Genomic DNA, 18,942 nt, shown 5'->3' on the forward strand with positions numbered 1-18,942 from the left:
TTTACGAAACCACATAATTGCATTGCGGATCAGTTGGTTTGAAGTATTCGAATAGTGTCTTGTTCTTAAATTTTCTCAAAAGAAAATACGGTATTTTATTTTGATAATTTATGTGTGAATGAAAAACGATGCACATTTACACTACGTAGATAGAAAAGTAATGATTGTAGTTATGCTAATTTAGAAATTAATTAGGTAATTCTACATTCAAACAGTGTATTTATTTAGTGACCAAAATTTATTTTTTAGGTTGAAAATGCAGGCTAACAACTTTTGTCATTTATATCTTACTTGTCGGGACTTTTGAATATCGTTGCAAACAGTTACATATAAGTCTACTCGATTTAAATGATTCTGATTTGGAAGCATATAAAGTAGTAAAACTACTCGGTATATTGTCAAATATAGTTTTAGATAAATTAATTTTTAAAAATAATATACGTCAGCATGTCTGACTTGTATTTTGATACGGTAACAATAGGACACCAACACTAGTTTGTAAAGCTATGGAATTGCATGTATAGAAATGGGCAATAAAAAAAAATAACTTTGTCATTTGGCGTGACAGAAAATTGGCAGCATGTTTAGTAAAAGTTGATTTTAATTGACATTTTTAATGATGGTTGTATTAATTTTGATTGTGGCAACATCAAAATTTATACAATTATTATTAAATTTCAACGTAACTCAAAGTGGTTGATAGATGTATCAACTACTTTGAGTTTGAGTTACATTGAGTTTGATTGTGTGGCATTGTTAAGCACACACTCAAACTCATTTTTATATCTAAGAGCCAAATTATAATTTATCCCGTTTGCCATAGTTATAACTTTACAATTATCTGGTTTATTTATGAGTCAAGTCTCATGTTATTTATGTGAATAAGAAATTTTTGATGAATTAACTTACTTAAGAGGATTTAAAGAAAGAGTTATATCAATATAACAATGTGAAGATGAATTACATATCATAAGAGAAATTTTCTGTATTAAAGTAAACAGTAAATAACACGCAATATAAATAGGGAATGATAATTACGATAATGTTCTTCAATGGGTCTGACAACGAATGAGAGACAATAGAAAAACTTTGCAGTTTATGAAACAAAGAACAATTTTAAAAATCGTTCTTCATTCAGTTCGATAATTTGCTGCTAAAAATTGTTTGGCTGATATTAAAAAATAATCTCTTTTCAAAAATCGTATTCTATTCAGTTGTTGAAAATATAAGAATCTTAATAAGTTTTGTAAATTTGGCAAGAAACCATATGAGAGATACAAGAGATGAAATTTCATTTAATTAGGTACTAAATATGGAGTCTAAAGCCAGTTAATCATTGTAAAGACTGAATTATAATTTTATTTAAATACAATGCACTCTTGCTAATCCAAATTAATTATATGTAAAATTTAGAATGTGTAAAGAAAAGGAAGCCAAAATAGGCCAGAGTACATTATATATTATTATAGATAATCCAAATAAGATTGTTTTTATTTAATTCAGAAATTACAATGGTTTAACAAACTTTTCCAAATGTGGTTAACTGACTTTTGGGATACGATGTGCATTGCACTCTAATCAGATTCATGTGTACAATTGAAAATGAAAGCTGCCTGTCACGTATATCCCGACTAAATATCAATTAAAATTTATTTTCATATACATCTTGGAGTTTGATTCTGCAACAAGTTCTGATCTGGTAGGATCTTTTATCAATTTTGAGTCATCGAAATGTTTAATTGTGAGGATATAAGAACATAAAAAGCAATATATTGTTTGAACAAGTTAAAGATCTCATATTGAGAAATTTTATTGTCTTAAATAAGATTTATTTTTATTTAGTTAACATTCAGATTAAATCATTTGATCCTGGTGTAGCTTTGTAAAAAAAAATCAGTTATGTCTTCATTAAAATTTTGCTGTTGTTGTACGTCAGTAATGAGTAAGATTTCCTGTTTGTCTGACTCTATGTGAAACTGTAACTTATATCAGTGTTTTTTTAATCTTGTTGAGATAGCGCATTGATTATCACTTTCTTCATTTTGCTTTGTCTACATGAAAAGAAATTCTTATTTTTGAGCAATTTTAGAAAATAACATTACACAGCAGAAATTGATTGATATATTTATATTTAACCATTTTCTCGTACTCAAGTTCTTTCATATTTAAAAAAAATATAAAAAATTAAAAGAAAAATACTTGATAGGATGTACTCTACCTTAAAGGTACAGTATGTAGAACTTGCAAGGTGTCATCTTTAGATATAGAAGACTTGAAATTGTCAGGTTTTAGAATTAATTTTCTGTTAAGGCTCCAATTTTGATTGAATAATGAAAGATCTGCAATGTATCTTCACATTTTAACTTGTTATTAAATTTAATATTTAAATTTTTTTAAGCCCATTTAGTTCTAGATGTAAATTATCATTTTACATTAAGATAGGTACTGGAGATAATAATTATTTATTAATAGAAAGTGGGAAATGTATCGATTCAAATTTGTTTAATAGTTTAACAAACATTTTAAGATTTTCTCTGAATGTTGTCCATTCTTTAAGATGTTAAAATTTAAGTCAGAAAAGCCAAATCATCCAGAGTTAAGAGTCTAAAGAATGACTAAATTTATTGTCAGACTTATACGATTCAATAAAATGCCATTAATATCATCTATATTATTAAACATAAGTTATCTTCTGTATAGAGCAACTAACAAGAGAATTAAAATAAGCGAATACTGTACTAAATCAGTTGAATAAATGTGAAATATTTGCTTTATATTTGGAAAATTGTCATTTTTCCGACAGTTTCTTTTATTTTATTATCTAATCCAAAATTTGTGATTTTATCCTCGAGTTCTTCAAATGGTTTCTGTGAGACTATTGTTCCTGATTAACCAATTTTCCTCTTTGCAGGATGATCTTTTGCTTTTCCATCCGTACCATCATTGATTTTGAAAATTGCTTTCTAATTTATAAATTATCTTTCTTATTGTTAATAACTGCTTCCTTATAAAAAAATCCTCATTTGGCATGGTTTATTCTGCTAATGGCTTCTTTACTGCCTCCTCCACAAACTGTTGTTTTTATTTTAAAGGCACTTAAATAGTTCCAATTGTTTCGATTATGTATTGTCCAAAAATATAAAACTATTCCATTATTAAGAATTATTTTTATATTAATTGATCTTAAAACTTTATTAGCAATTTATTTTGTTGAATTATTGCTCTATTTAATTTGCATCAAAGGTATCGGTAAAGAGCACTATTGTTGCAATAGGAAGCTGAACTTAGTACAGTGAAGCACTTAAATGGAAAAATTATCCTTTTGTTAACAATTGAATGTTACCAGATATTTGCAAAAGGGACATCCTTGTTTAAAACTGAAAATTATAATTGTTGGAGTAATAAATGTTAATTAGTAAACAATTTGCTTGAAGAAAGGATATCTTCATTTATATCAATAAATTAAAGAGTAAAATAGAAATGTATAATCTCAATGTAGATATCTGAACTATAGGGTTTCTCACTTAAATCAGCCTGACTGATACAATGAATCACTAATGAAGTAAATTTTATAGGAAATTTTGATGATACATTAGTGCTGTCAATTTTATGGGGATATTTAAAGGAAAAATGTATGATATTAATCCTAGAACTATATGTAAACTGAAGAAAAGTATTTGCAGCAACATTAAACTGTTGACATCAGTATTTTATGTAAGGTCGGTCTGTACATGATTACTTGTCAAGGGTTATGCTACCTGTCGCAAAATTTGCAATTTGCAAAAATTATATTTATCTGGCAATTTGAGTGGTGAATAGCCAGAGAGCACTCCAGGTAAGTTACTCAGTGGAAAAGAATATCATGGAACATGAATTAATTGGTCTTAGTCTGATACAATTTTACTGTTAATAAACAAAAATATAGTTGTGGATGGCTTGTAGCACTAAGATTGGCTTTACTGCTAGACTTATTGCATCACCACAGGACATCAAATTTGCATATTTTTATATTGTCAGTCATCCTTTCATTTTAGGTTGGTATAAAAAGTCATAGTAAGTGAAAAAGTAATCTGGTGAATAACTTTCTCTTTTGGCAAATAAAAATGTGTTTGATGAATGGATTGGCAATTACTATAAAAAAAGCCAGGAAGACTCCTGCATGTACAAATGGTATACAGATGGACAAGAACACCCCTTTCAGCATCTTCAGTAAATTTCTGTATATTTAAATAATGATAAAATGAAGTTTCTAATAAGTATCTTTTGCCTAAAGTAATCTGTATTGTTTCTAATAAGTGCAGCCAATTTTACATGGGACACTTTGTATATTTGTTAACTTATTGTATAATTTCTCATCAATTGATAGAACAGTTACATTTAATTTAATGATAAGTGATTCTAAATAAAATGTCTAATTGATGTTAAAAGGAGAGAATCAGTAAGATTCATTAGGTGGCCAGATGTCTGAGTAACAAAGGTAGCAACTTATTTCTCTAGGGACCTGGATTGAATCCAATTGGGTTGGAAAATCCCAGGAATTTTTTTCTATCTGATGGACCTCCCAAAAAATGTTGGGCCCATCTCTTACTTTCTGCCACCCTTTATGGGCCTGGCTGAACCCATAATGAGTTTGCTAAAAAAGTCTTCTTAGTGCCCATAGGTGAGAAAGAGTTAAGCCCTTCATCTCCAGTATTTTGAACCTTGCCAATTTTTCTTTTTATTGAAGATGTAGTCTTGCTGGTTTGTCTTTGGACAGAGATGGAAATAGCAGATAGATTCTGAAGGTTTTTTTTTAACCTATAGATTTTGAAAACCTTTAAATTTGAATATTTATGAGTGTTTCTACATTTATTTCTTTTTCATGTTGTGGATTATCTACACTGAAACATACAGTATACTTGCTTATTATATTTTAATATTGGTTTAAAAAATACATTAAATTAATTATTGCATGTATTACCAATAATTAACTTAAAATACACTTGAATCCAGTAGCAAAAAACGTTTTTTGATATTGAATTTAGCTGTATTTTGAGTTAATTATAGTTAAAAAGATTTTTTAAGTCACATACAGTACTTTATAAATAAAGTTAGCATTAGAAATTTCAATGAGCAATCGTCTATTTATCCTCAAACTTAGTTAAGACTCTCAGTTAGAATGGTAAAAAGATCTGATTGTTGTAATATGTAACATAAACTGTCAATTTTGATAACATTTAAAAAAAATTTTTAATGTTCTCAGCTCATGTAATGGATCAGAAAGATCTGATCTGAAAAGTAGACACCTAGCAAATGGAATTTTTATTACTTTACTTTTGACATTTTCATCTTACACTGGAGTATTAGTACTGTATTATTAATTTCAATAGATTTTTTTTTTATGCTGTTTAGATGGAATAAAAGTATGATTCTGACTTTATATATACAATTTCATCAGTTGATTTTCACAATCTGCATCATTTTGTGTTATAGAAAGATTCCTTTATCAAGTGCTTGAAAATATATTTAGTGTCCACAGTTTGTGAACAGAGCATTGTAACCCCAAGTTTTTTTTAATGAAATATCCAATTTATTGACTGAATAAAGTTTTCTGTTTAATTAACTTATACCAATCAGAAATTACATTGAAGTTGAATTTTTAGATTATAATGACATTTTACTCAACTGTTTATAAAATATATTTTATTCGTGTAATGATACATTGAAGCCAAAATGATTTTTAAGGGGGATGCTTTACATTTTCGTGCATTTTATTCTCATACTTTTATTCATTAGTTATCAAATTAATTGCATGTTAATTCTGGTATTTGTTTCTTTTGCTAGTTCTTTGTTAAAAAAAGATTTTGCAAGGTTGTTTGGATCCATCTAGATTCAAATTTCTGTAATAATTGGTAGTTAATAATTGTGGTTACGTTTTAAATTTAAGCATGTGAAAAAATGTTGATCTAATCTTTACTTCTGAATGAGTTCTGAGGAGTATATTGATTCCTCAGCCAGTAAAATGAAAGAATTTAATGTCCGTGAGGCTGAATAAAACTTACTTGATTACTTTAAAAAGTTGCTGAACGACATAATAAAATTGTATTGTTAGAGAGAAATCACTTTTTTACTAAATTGATAAGCACTTAGTGTTATGTTTCTTTCCCCATAATCCAGACATTATAATTATAGTGTTTATGACCAGTTTAATAATTTGCAAACCTTGAATTTGTTTTACTTTTGTTAATTCTCACATTTAAATATAATTTTATTGAACTTATTGTTATGTATATTCTATTAATTTTTTTCTGTGTCAGTTTATTGAAAGTGTTTTATTATTGTAAATGCATTGTATCTTTCATTCTTCATACCTGTTTGGAATACTGTAATTATGAAAAACAAATAATGTTGTTTGTTTAAGGATACGAAATATTGAAAATCGTGAAACTTAATAGATCTTGAAAAAAGTTCAAGAATCTCAATGACACTGTTCTAAATACAAGAGTTATCTGTTATAGGACTTTTTGAGTGATGTAGACATCTACTATGCATATGTAGCTAGAACTATTTCTAAGATTATCAGCACAAAACCTTTCTCACTAATTTCTAGCCTTATTAACTGACGCTCCACAGTGTACCTGAGGAAGGCCTATTAAGAAGGCCAAAAACATTTGTACTCCAGTTAATAAGGCTAGAAATTAGTGAGAAAGGTTTTGTGCTGATAATGATGTAGACATCATTGTAGATATGCAAGACTCAAGCATGGTGCATGATATATCAGAGAAAAAGTTGATAAGCTTTATGTCTTATAAGCTTCACATCAAATTATCATAATTGAGGAAACTACTATTATAAATTGCCTTCTCATTCCTCATGCCCTAGGATCATTAGTAAATTGAATATTTTGAATTTGAACTCCTTTATATACTGTTTCAGTGATGCCCAAACTACAGACCCCAGGCCAAATCTGGTCTGTGGCACGTTAATCCAGCCTGCAAACATATTTGACACATCACTTATAAATGATGTAAATAGTCCTACTTTTAGTATATGTAGAATATACAAAATTTTTATGGCCCATCTAACTATGATTTACACACAATTTAGCCCACCAATGAAGAAGTTTGGATGGCTCTGTACTGTTCAATCATTATCTACGGGGTTGTTTCTAGAAAACTTTCTCATGCAATGCTTACTTTTGATTTCTAGTAAATAGTGTTATTGGTAAATGCAAATTTTAGTAAGGAGTTAACAAAAATTCAGTCAGAATAGCCTTTAGATAAAGTTTAATTATGGAATTTGAGCTCTAGAAATGGCATTTTTTGAATTTCGTCCAATCCATTTTTTAGTGGGTAATTAATTGTTATTCTGTTAAATTTTGAAAATGGAATGAAATGCTGAAAGCATCATAATTAAGTATAACAAGCTAAAATTTAGGAAATACTCTCAAGAAAATATGATGGAAGGAATACAAAAATTCCCATCCAATGTGAAGATCTTGCTCTCACATTGGATGGGAATTCTTGTATTTCTTCCATCTTGTGGTGAATTTTTATTGTTGATCCTGTATCTGATAGACATACTCTCACCGGAGAGACTCATAAATCCTTTTATTAGTCTGCTCGCAATAACTGATAACCATCTGCAGACTTTCTGCGCTTCACTCTAGTATTTGATCCAAAAGTGGGTATGAATCCAAGATTTATCTGTGGTTTTCCTGCAGTATTCCATTCAAAAGGCACAGTAAACTCGATATTCATTTGGTTGTGACATATTATGTGCAAGTTATTTTTATCAATGGAAGATGTACTTTGTCACTTATTTGTCCATTTGTTTGTTCTAGAGTAGATTATGCTTTATTGTAAACACAAAAGTTTAAAAAATATCGATAAAATTAGTAAATTTCACTGCTCGATTATTTATCAAACTATATTAAAGTTTATTAATAATTTAGATACAAAGCAGTTTTGCTAGAGGTAGACAGTTAAGCTGCCATCTCATAACAAATTTAATAATTAGAAATAAATTAATTTTTTATTTAAATGCTCTTTTATGTTGGATATATCAAGCAATAACTGATATTTTTTTTTGTGATATTTTATGACGTAAGGCGGAGTATATTTCGAAGATTTAAACCATCAAAATTTATTAATATTTGGTTTTGTACTTGAAACAGGATGTTTATTTGATAAGTCTGCCTTAAAAACTAAAATTTGCAATCAAAATCATTAGTTTATTTTCGTGTGTTCAAAGGGTTAAGTTTGAATTCTTTAAATTTTCTATTTATTATAGGGATTTTAATGTTTGTTTTTAGAATTTTCTACTTATGTTTTTGAAATTTTAATTTGTTACTGAAAGCAGTTACGTGAAATGACATGGAATGTGTTGAAGTCTGATCAGATTTCTTGCATGCTTCTGCAACTTGTGATCACTTCAGTGGTGTGCCTCTTGCATTAAATGACCTTTGATGTGTATAGAGTAAAGAATGATGCAACAGACAAACCGTGCATCTGTTATGCTCTAAATTTAGAATATGTAAAAAATTGTTTGGATAATGGCAATTGTTTCGGAACATTCCACATCGGAGGATCCGGCGCATCATCTCCCGCATCTCCGTCTTCTCTTCGGAAAGTCGGGATGCAAACGAAAGCAGTTTCAATTTTTGAACTCTGGAAGGAGCCTGTAAAGATGGATGACAAAGGCAAACAGTTTGGACAGAGATTTATGACACGTCAGGGCTGTCTATACACCAGCTGTTGCCTTACTTTCTCTCTTGTGGTGGATAGGGACAGGTTAAGGGGTTGAGCGAGTCACGTGTACGGGGTTTTTTCCCGGTTGTGGCATAATCACGTGACGCTGTCACGCATCCCTTTGGAAGTGAAGCGTGGAGGGTTCGTCCTCGTCACGTGACGCGTACAAAATGCATGCGAGAGCGCGAAACCGGGTTGTTTGTCGCCGTCCAATCGGCGTTATTATCGGAACGTTATCTTCTTTTCCGTTACAGGAAACTTGAAAAAAAAAGCGTCGCGATAAAGAGTAACTCCCCTTCGACATATTTTTATACAACGACAGACGGAGGATATCAAAAATATGACGTCGGGGATATCCGGAGCACTGCCCCGGGTCCGTCACGTGACTGACGAGTGGGAAGCTCGCTGCCGGCGATGTCGCAATTATATGGTTATCGCACGAGTAACGAGAACGGCGTGACGCTTCGCGCCGAAGCGACGCGAATATCGCCGCGCGCCATCGGCGTTACGCTCGCTCCAACGACTTCTCACCCCGAATGGGGGTGGAAGAAGGTGCAGCCACCGGCTAGACGAGTCCCAGGGCAAGGGAAACGGGACTTGTAGGCCTCGGTGACCCGCTCGCCAGGTCACATGACGGCGATTAAATACCACTCCCTTCTACATTTATTTTATGTTTTAATTTTTTTTTCTTTTAGGTAAACCTTTCGAGCATCTCCCTCATCCGCCGTTCGGATATGTGGTATCGCCCTACGCACATCCCAACGGGACGATTGGACCCGTATCCATGGTAAGAAGCCGTCGTATCTTTAGTTAGAGCGCGACGTTTCGCGTCGCGCCCGGCGGATACGTAGAAAAAGCGGAGACACGCGACGCGTGATGTAGGTGTCGTTGGCCTTTTTGGAGCGCGGGGGGGGGGGAGTTTTGGACCACCCTCGCGGCTACGCTGAAGGCCGAGGTGTTTCGATATTTGACAGCGAGACGTGCAAAAGCTAGGCCACGAAAACTAAACAAAGAAGGGGCTAATGTGTCCGTAATGACAGAGAGCGGGCTGTTAACGGGTAGACCTCTTATCTTGGCCCATTATGCTGGCCGTAATGGGTCATTAACGAATATCCCCCTCCGTCCCTCCGACCTTGACCGACAGGTGCCTGCCATTCCGGATCGTGTCAACCTCGTATGCAAGGAGGAGGGGGGGGGGAGAAAAACGCTTCTCGGAATTTCGACCCGACACGTGATCAGAGCCCCTTAATCCGCTTCGGTCACGTGACCGCGGCGGATAATCCGGATTAATGACCGCAAAATGGGTTTCGGGCAGTGTAATCCGGTTTCGAGTTCCTCTACGCGGTCGTGCGGCGATTCGTCGCGTTGCCAAAAATTTTCCCCGTCAATAAGAGATTAAGATTCGATTAACCGGCTGAACGGAAATGGTCACGTTTTTGGCGGTATTTACACTGATAGAAGAGTGTGAATCTCGAGCCACTTTGGCATTCATTTAATTCAATTTTAAAAAATAATGAAGGCATAAAAAAGGCCTGACAGATATTCAAGAGGCCTCAGAAAGGCCTAAATGCCTAGTTTATCCTTGGTTTTCAAATTTGTTGACACCATTCGCTTGTTATTTAGGGATAAGAGCCGAATCCTTAACCGACCACGTGATCAGTTTGGTTCTTCCTCCATTTTTAATTGGTCACGTGTGTTAACTGGATCCGTTTTTTGGCTAAGCGTGAACACGACCCGGTGAACAGAACCAAACACACTTAAGATGAACCGGATTCTTAACCGACGCTATAAAATCAGACCACGTGATCGAAAGGGACGGGTTGAGTTCGTCACGTGGCATTGTAGAAGGGGGAGAAACTGGATCCGAAAGCGGACATCACCTCTGTTTCCAATTAACCCTATGGGGTTTACTGTCATTATTATTATTATTAGTATTATGTTTTAAATAGCACACACGCGTCGCACGTGTATCGCAACACCAGTTCCGTGGGTGTGGGCGACGGTTTATGCCATTTTCGACGTCATTCTCATCACGGGATGGACGAAAATGACCCTTATCGTCGCGTGTTAAAACGCGTTGTTCCACTCTGAGAGAGACGGTTCCGATCGGACGCCGAACGTGTATAACTGCAGAATTTTTTCGGGACTCGTCTCCCTCGTCACGTGACCGGATTAAAGGTAGAAAAACCTCCCCCCGGAGCATTCCGGCTGGTTAGACATTGATAGAGTGGAGACGTCTGCCATTCTCCATCCCTTCGCCACTTCAGTCGCGCCAAGTAGCAACAGCTAACTAAGCCGAACGGCGTCGACGTCCCGTTTCGTTACGCTGGAGCCTGCGTCCATTAATTTTCCCTCCGGTCGGATCCGCCCAAAACGACTTCTCTCGGTCACGCTAGTTTTACGAGTAGAAACCGAGTAGCCTCGAGCCCTTTCTCGTCTGCTGCCAGTAAAACACTAGAAAAACCTTTCTTCCACGTACCCGTCTTCCCCGAAAACCCAACGAATTCGTACAGAGAAAAGCTCTCTCCCCCCTCTCTCTCTCTTACGCGAAAACACCCGTTTAACATGAACCATACGTGAATTTTCGTGGTTTTTTTTTATACACAACTCTATTGTTTGGCTACTTAACTAATTACACTAGATTGCAATACGCAGGAATTCAGGGTTTTCAGGAGGATGTTTTCGTTTGCGTTGACACCAGCTTTTCCGTTACGTTCTTCTCTTGAAATACCAAGCCAGAAGCTCTGATACGGTTTTGCCAATGTAAAAATCCGTACGCGGGGGGTTGAACGGGGGGCGACAGATCGCTTTTCATCAGACCGACGTAAGGATATAATCTTCGTTGTCGGGTTGTTCTTGATGGGCTTAAAGACGACAAAAGCTGCTTACGGGTTGTTTATGGGAGTAATCCCATCAATGGGACGATCCCAGAGGGGAGGCGATGACGTTACGACCGAATCAAATGATGACGAAATAAAAAATAATAATAAAATAAAATGGAGATCGTCTGGTGTCGGCATCGTTCCGAATATCTCCCAGGACGATTTAATTGTCGTGCGGTTTACTACGAGATCTTTCCGCCTGGTCTTCGCGCCTATTTGCTCTTCTACGCGAAGGTGAAAGGTCAGGGATCAATATTTGGAGCCTTTGACACGAATTTAGAGCTGGTAGGATTAGGCGAACGTTTCTAAACTTATTCCCTGTATTGTTAATAAAGGGTGGAAGCTGTGATAGATGTATTCTTTATGCATTGTTCCGTGGCTCGTGTTGCATTCTTTACGAGAAATAAAGGCAAGTATGGTGCTCCTCATCAGGAAACTTGTTTCTTTTATCTCGTTCCCATCGAAGTAACTGTGATATATTCTAGTTATAAAAGTACTTTTTGATATAATAACTTGTTCTAGTTATGTTTTCTTCGAATATAAAGGCTCAAACTCGGTTACTTCGCTACACAGGTTGGACCTCTTCTCAGATTTTCCATTATAGGGCTTCCTTACAGCCTTTGGAGCCTTGTAACGCCAGATTTAGATGCTTCTGTCCCATACAGCCTCCTGGAAAGATATCTCTGTGGTTCTCTTTAGAAGGAAATCTTAGTTCTTGAGTCCCTATGAAAATATAGGGCATTGTATTCAAATCGACGTTCCAAGACTTGTGTAGATAAACTGTACACATAGGTAATTGTGTCTTCTTGAGACTTTCTAAAGGTAGGTTCTACAGAGAAAGAGAGAGTTGTGTAGGGATTCTCTTTACAAATAGGTCCTTTATTTAATCAATTTCCTCTTGAGAAAACGCTACAGTAGTGTTTTCAAGTAGTAGGCTCAATATTTAAATTTTTCTTTTTAGTGACTGATGCTTTACAATGCTTATTGGTAGACCAAAGATAGAGCCATTGTAAAGCCTTCTAGCAAGAGATCTATTAGAAGTTCTCTCTAGAAGTAAGCCTCTCACTCGTAGGTAGAATAACTGCACTTTTCTAGAACTATTGTTTCTAATTATTCTTCATGTTAATGAAATACGTACTTGTGTTTTTCAGCAGGTTGGACCTCTATTTAGACAGCTTTAAAACTTTACGGGTACTTCGTAAGCCACTCTTTATAAAAATATAGTTCTTAATTAAGGAGTTTTTCTATTGTTATAGACATAGATTTATCCTCTTAAATTAAAGAGAAAACCGGAAAAATCTTATTAAAAGTTTAGTAAAAGATCAATCTACCGCAGTTAAGGTTAAAAGATATGAATGATATCTTCAGATATAAAAGATAATTAAACTAGTAGACGCTTCGAATCCCTTACAAAGAGATAAAACTGTAATAATAAAATTAAAACATCACTCTAGTAACTAGGTTAATAAACCTATTTGGTCTTTAGGAAAGTACAAAAAGTTCCCCTCTAGAGATACGAATAGAGAGAGAGAGAGAGAGAAAGAACAAAAGTTCTTGTTTTAAAAACGCTCTTTTAATATGAAATTTATTTATGAAAAGCTAGAAGCAGTTCTTAATCCCAAATTGGATTTACTTCGTGTTTATAATCAGTAGATACCGTACGCTCTGTTAATTAGGGTGTCCCAAGACTTGTGTAGCTATTCGCATCCTCTACTACTTAAAGCCAATTTCCATTTGCTATTGCAGCTTTGATCACTGATGGAGATATAATGGAAGACACTTCAAAGACTTCTTCGTTTGACTGCCCCCCTTGCTCAGCCCCATCCCCCCTTCTCTCTGCTTACCCACCAAGTCGCTGCACCAAGATTGAAGAGAGAGAGAGACATGTAGAAAAGTGTATTACGCTGACGTAATTGAGATCGGGTTGCGATACAAATCCTATTCTATTCGTTCCACCCCTCGGAACGACGGTAACAATAAAATGGAATTAAAGAAATTTTCGACTTTATATAATTTTATACTTAATAAATTTTAGCTAAGTAGATGGATTTTTCTTTTTTTCTCCTCCCTCCTCTTCAAGACTTTGATGGTTCTTCCTCCCTCCCTTGTTAGAAAGTGATGCTTTAAAACTTTAAAATTTCGTGGTTTTTGGTGTTTCCTTTCTGTTTTATTGCATTCTTTTCTTATTTCTGGGTCGATAGAATATTATGGTTTACATTCTATGGGCAGACATGCTGACTTGTTTTGTGAGGTTACGTCGGTTGCTCTACTTTTTGCGGTTTTATTGGGAATCCTACTAGTATATACCTATAATAAAAGCCCACTTGCTCGAGCTCTACAGTTTTTAACCTACTATAAAGCTTTATAAAACTCCCCTTGTCGAGGGTTCATACAAGAACATGCAGATTCCACATAAATCTACAGGTTGTGGTAGATCATATGGCTCTATATATACTTTGTATTTATTAAATTTTGTGCGGAATACAATGGTTTATAAGCCACTAAGCTGGTTGTGCAAGAAATCATGTTTATAACACCAGCGCGTGATGTTCCCTCTCGGTTTTTCTAGATGGCATCTGTTGTAATGCTATAAAATGAGGTTTGTAAGGTATTATACACTATATTTACGGATAAGATATTACTGTAGGCTGATTTAAGACACTGTATGGAATTTTTTATAATCATCTCATCATACTTATCTATTACAATATTGTTTAGAAGATTGTAGAAAGTAGCGGGTTCGTAACTTTGGTGCGATTTTATGGTATTAAATACATGGTTTTTCGCTATTTTATACAGTGTTTTTATGAAGGAATCAATAGTAGACGTCGTATATTTTATTTCTGCAAAAAAATTGTACCGATACGTGCATAAATTAAACAGTTATAATGCAGTAAAAAGGTGCAAGTATACGCGATTTTACTGCACAACAGGTGGATATGTAGCGAAAGTATTGATTTATAGAAGAATTTTAGTGTCAAGAAAGTGCAGTAAAGGGTGAAAAGAAATGCTACTTTTTATTGAAGTTACTGAGTGTTGACATGATTGATTGTTTAGTATTTATTCATGAAAAATCATACGTAACAAGACACTTGTTTATGTCTTCAAAAGCGAAAAACAATAGGCCCATTTTTTGACTTATAACAAAATAAAAAAATAAATAAATAAATGGAGAAATGAAAGGGGGGGGGAAATGTTTTAGAAAATATAAAGTTTCCTTAATTATAATTATTGTTAGGGGGTGATTGGCGTTGATGCTCTCTTAAGAGTTGGGAGGGGGGATTTATTAAGGAAGTTTAATCAATGGCCAGAAGCCAAATGTAGATTTGATAAGGAGTTCATGCTGATTATAATAAATATTACACGGAGTTGAGTGCCACTTGTGCGTTCGACTCGAGTATAGTCGGTCCACTTGTCTGTTCCGCATGTAAAAACGTATCTTTATCGCTCCTGGGAATATTTTTATGCTGGGTTTTACAAAGTGGCGCAGTAATTAATTACCGAATTTTGTATTATTATTATTATTTTTTTTTAATTAATTTTTAAATTTAAGAAATGATTTTCGAACGGTTCAGATACGAGCGCATCACCCTCCTCCCTATGTGTTTGGTACCATCTTCTTTAGCCTCTTCCCATGCCACGTGTAAACATCGATAATGACCGTGATGTCAAATTTGTCACGTGTTTAGCTTTGTTTTGATTGTGTTACGTTGGAAGTTTTTCGTAGTTTTGTTGTGTTTTCGTCGGTAGTTTTGTTACTCTGGTGGGTGGTTTAACCTAATCGCCTTTGATTTATTGTAGAAAAATATTTTTCTCTCTTGTTATGTTTAAACTTATTTCTCTCTCTCTTTTTTTTTTTAATAGTCGTGAACAATATCCCCTTCTACCATAAATTATATCATTATTAGAGCAGTGGAATGTGCACGGACGAGACGCGATTGTGTCTGATAATTTGTTTCCCCAGGCTTTTTTTTTTCTTCCATCCTTTTTATTTAATTCCCTTCAGGCAATGCAGGCTCCAGTTAAGTTGTTAGCAAAAGCCTGCTAAGATTTATGTATTAATTGCACTTCATGCTAAGTGACATCATGGCAATGGCAGCTATTAGAACAATAAGATCCAACCCAACCTTGCGAGGTCAGCTGCTTGTTTACTAAATATAGAAATCCTATACTTTGTCCTGTCTATCACGAACTTTACTCTCGATTTTTTCCCTCTCCGGTGTCAGTTTTCGCTAGGTTTTAACTTACTCGTCTAGTTCGATACGAAAATATTGAGTTTTTTTGGGGGGGAAAGGTTCTTCTTCTATTGTTTAGCGGGCTTCCGGTTGGTACCTCTTCACACTCGTGCTTTACAGCTTCCGCTCTCTGCTGGACCCGAACGAATATACACCGCCAAAAAAAAAAAGGGTCTTTGCACCACACACACGACGATCTTTCACGGCTTTTTGGGAAAAATACTACCCTCTCTATCACCCATTTAACGTGGTCACGTCGAGGGGTTGGCTTTTTCCACTTCAGTTTTCCCCACTGTTCGGATTCTCCGCACCGTTGTCCAAATTGGATTTTTACGAGGTGTCGCAAATTCCAGTCGGGGGTCAACCGCCATACACCTGAACTATTCGCGGACGTCACGTGACTCGGCGCACGTGTTCTGCCTTGGCAAGTTGCCACCAGTTGACGGCCTTTGTTTCGTACGTCACCGGGCTGCCGAAGGGCGTCGACTGCTCTCTCTCTCTCTCTCTCTCTCTCTGTGCTTGTGTTACCGTCAAAATTGGGCACCGCCCCGAATTAGAAGATTAGCACGTTAACCCACCCTGTATTAACCGGTAGGGTGACAAAATGTTCGCCTAACAAAGTGCTATTTAAAGTGCTCCGAATTTAGATTAGCCAACCCTGGAAGAAAAAAAAATATGAAGGGGGAGAGAGAATTGTTCGTGTAACGTCGATTGATAAAATTGAATGGAATTTGCATTGTTTGGATAGCACGCGCCTGAAGAACTGACAGTTAAGTGCTTGTTAACGACGAGAAATTGAGTGGAATTAAAGACGTATGACGAGCTCGAGTAGCGGCTCATCAACACGTGATACAGATTTCTAACCATTGAAAATGTGTCTAGCAATTTATATAAAAAAGAAAAATAAATAAATTCCCCACAAATAGAACTCGAATAATGAGATTAATAGCGAGGTTGCGGACGAAGTTTTCATCTTTAAAACGTGAACGTCGAGCGCCTCTTCTTGTAAGTGACGCTCGACGTTCGACGTTCACGTTTTAGAGATGAAAACTTCGGCCGCAACCTCGTTAATAATCGAATATTTTGCCGGAAATACTCCTCGATTGGTAAAAAACCCGAACGAAGTAGAAGAGCAAAATATTTTGCAATTATTTCGCCCTAAAACACAGTAAATTTTTGCTAAATTTTTCATTAAAAACTGCACAAAAACAGACAGAGAGTGAAATTCATAAACTAGACGTGAAATTAGCTAATTTTTCTATTAAAATTTCACAATATTTCGATAACATCATGTCTAAATTAACTAATAAATACAGTATACCACCCCCTGTAAAACACCGTTGATAACTCCGTATTATATGAATTCCATGTTGTACGAGTCACTTAGATTTTACAAATACTTGTGCCGGGTTGTGAACGGCTCACGTATTTGTAAAATCTAAGTGACTCGTACAACATGGAATTCATATAATACGGAATTATCAACAGTGTTACAGGAATGTCTACTGTATTTAGTTTTAATTTTATTTCCCGCGTGAAATTGAACATTTAAACAAAAGCACGTGGTCTATAAATTATTTTTCTAAATGGCACACAGTTAAAGCTTAAAAAAATTAATTAATTTACTTTTTAAATGTAAATGTATGTGAATTTTTAAGGCTTCTAGGACCTGAAATACGAATTTTAATGATTTTAGGAGCCAATGAAAGGCCAGAAATCTACATTTTAAAGCCTTTAGAAGCATAGAATTAATCTAAAAATACATGAAAATGTTTACAGATTGTGGCAGGTAAAAGTTAATTACACGATCAAACAATGAGATCGACTACATTTGTAATGAATGCCAAATTTTGGTATAGAGTTAAAGTGATCTCATTTATACTAGTCTGTGACATGTAACTTTAAAGGTAATTGGTTACGTAATTATGAGATCGTGCCACGAATACAGGACATCTGCATGAGGATAGAGGAGGCCGCTTCCACTTAGAGTATCTCTTGTCATTATATACCTCCTGACTCAAGTGGTTGTGGAGTATTAAAACACAACCTATACATACCTTGTTAGCATTCCAAGATTCATTATTCCACCGCTTTAAAACTTTCTCTTCTTTTAAGAGTATTCAAGTTTTGAATTTTATTTTGCCAATTTGGGAAACTGTGAAATTAATTGTACAACTACTGAATTTTCTTTCAATCTCCTTCTTTTTTTTTCTTCTCATTCTTTCTTGCTTTTACTTTTTCGCTTTGCCATGTTTTTGGCTACAGAAATGTTTCCCGTGTTAAATTCTACCCCAGTTTTGGGCCATTTTAAGTAACCACAGTTCAGTTTTATTTCCAGTATAATTCAGCATATTCTTCTTATTAAGTAGCCCCATTATGACAGGAGTTTATGGAAGAATAATTGACTCGCTTCCTGTCAATGTGTTCATGTTTTAAATACAAATAACTGAGATAAATTAGATTATAAACTATATAAGTATCTTTCTTATAGATGTAAGCTGTAAATAAATAAAAAGTTAATTAGAAATTTATAGAGAGAAACTAAAAAAAAATAAAATAAAATAAAATCAACAACATTTAAGCTAGTTTAAGTGAGATTTTCTTTAGGAATTTGTAAATATTTGATACTCGTCTGTATTAATTAATGTGTAAGAGCGCATACACTCACTATCGCTCGGTAAAGATGCATAAATAATTCTAAATCTCTTAAAATTATCATTATTTATAAGATCTAGGATTAAAAGAAGATTTATGCTTCTGCCATACATTTCTGAAGAGTTCTAGTTGTTAAACAACCCAAATTAATGTTACATATATTACAGAATCAAATAAACATATCTTCTTTAAAGAATCTTAAACAAAAGTCACGCCATTAAGTATGCTACATGCATGTTTATTGACAAAACAAGATCAACTATATTGGAATCGGCTGCCATCCAAAATAGCTTTTTTTTCTCTTCCAGGTCGTGAATGTCAACAAACCGTAAGCATATAGATCTTCGCCACGACAAATAAATAATCATTAAAATACTGTACTGATTTTTGGCCAAGGAAAGTTAATTTTTTTTTTTTAAGTATAGCATTGATCTATGTACT

General features: G+C 34.5%; 1 protein-coding gene across 1 annotated transcript in view; it reads left to right on the forward strand.

Moving 5' to 3' along the window:
• The window catches only part of LOC111629408 (protein pangolin, isoforms A/H/I/S-like), a 77,590-nt gene that overhangs the window by 1,993 nt on the left and 56,655 nt on the right, over positions 1-18,942 (forward strand). Inside the window, exon 3 of the mRNA XM_023373307.1 lies at positions 9,425-9,516. Coding sequence (XP_023229075.1) covers positions 9,425-9,516 — 92 coding nt within the window. The remainder of the gene's footprint in view (positions 1-9,424; positions 9,517-18,942) is intronic.

This window comes from Centruroides sculpturatus, unplaced genomic scaffold (assembly GCF_000671375.1).
Source record: "Centruroides sculpturatus isolate CEXI.00-Female unplaced genomic scaffold, Cexi_2.0 scaffold581, whole genome shotgun sequence".
NCBI lineage: Eukaryota > Metazoa > Arthropoda > Arachnida > Scorpiones > Buthidae > Centruroides > Centruroides sculpturatus.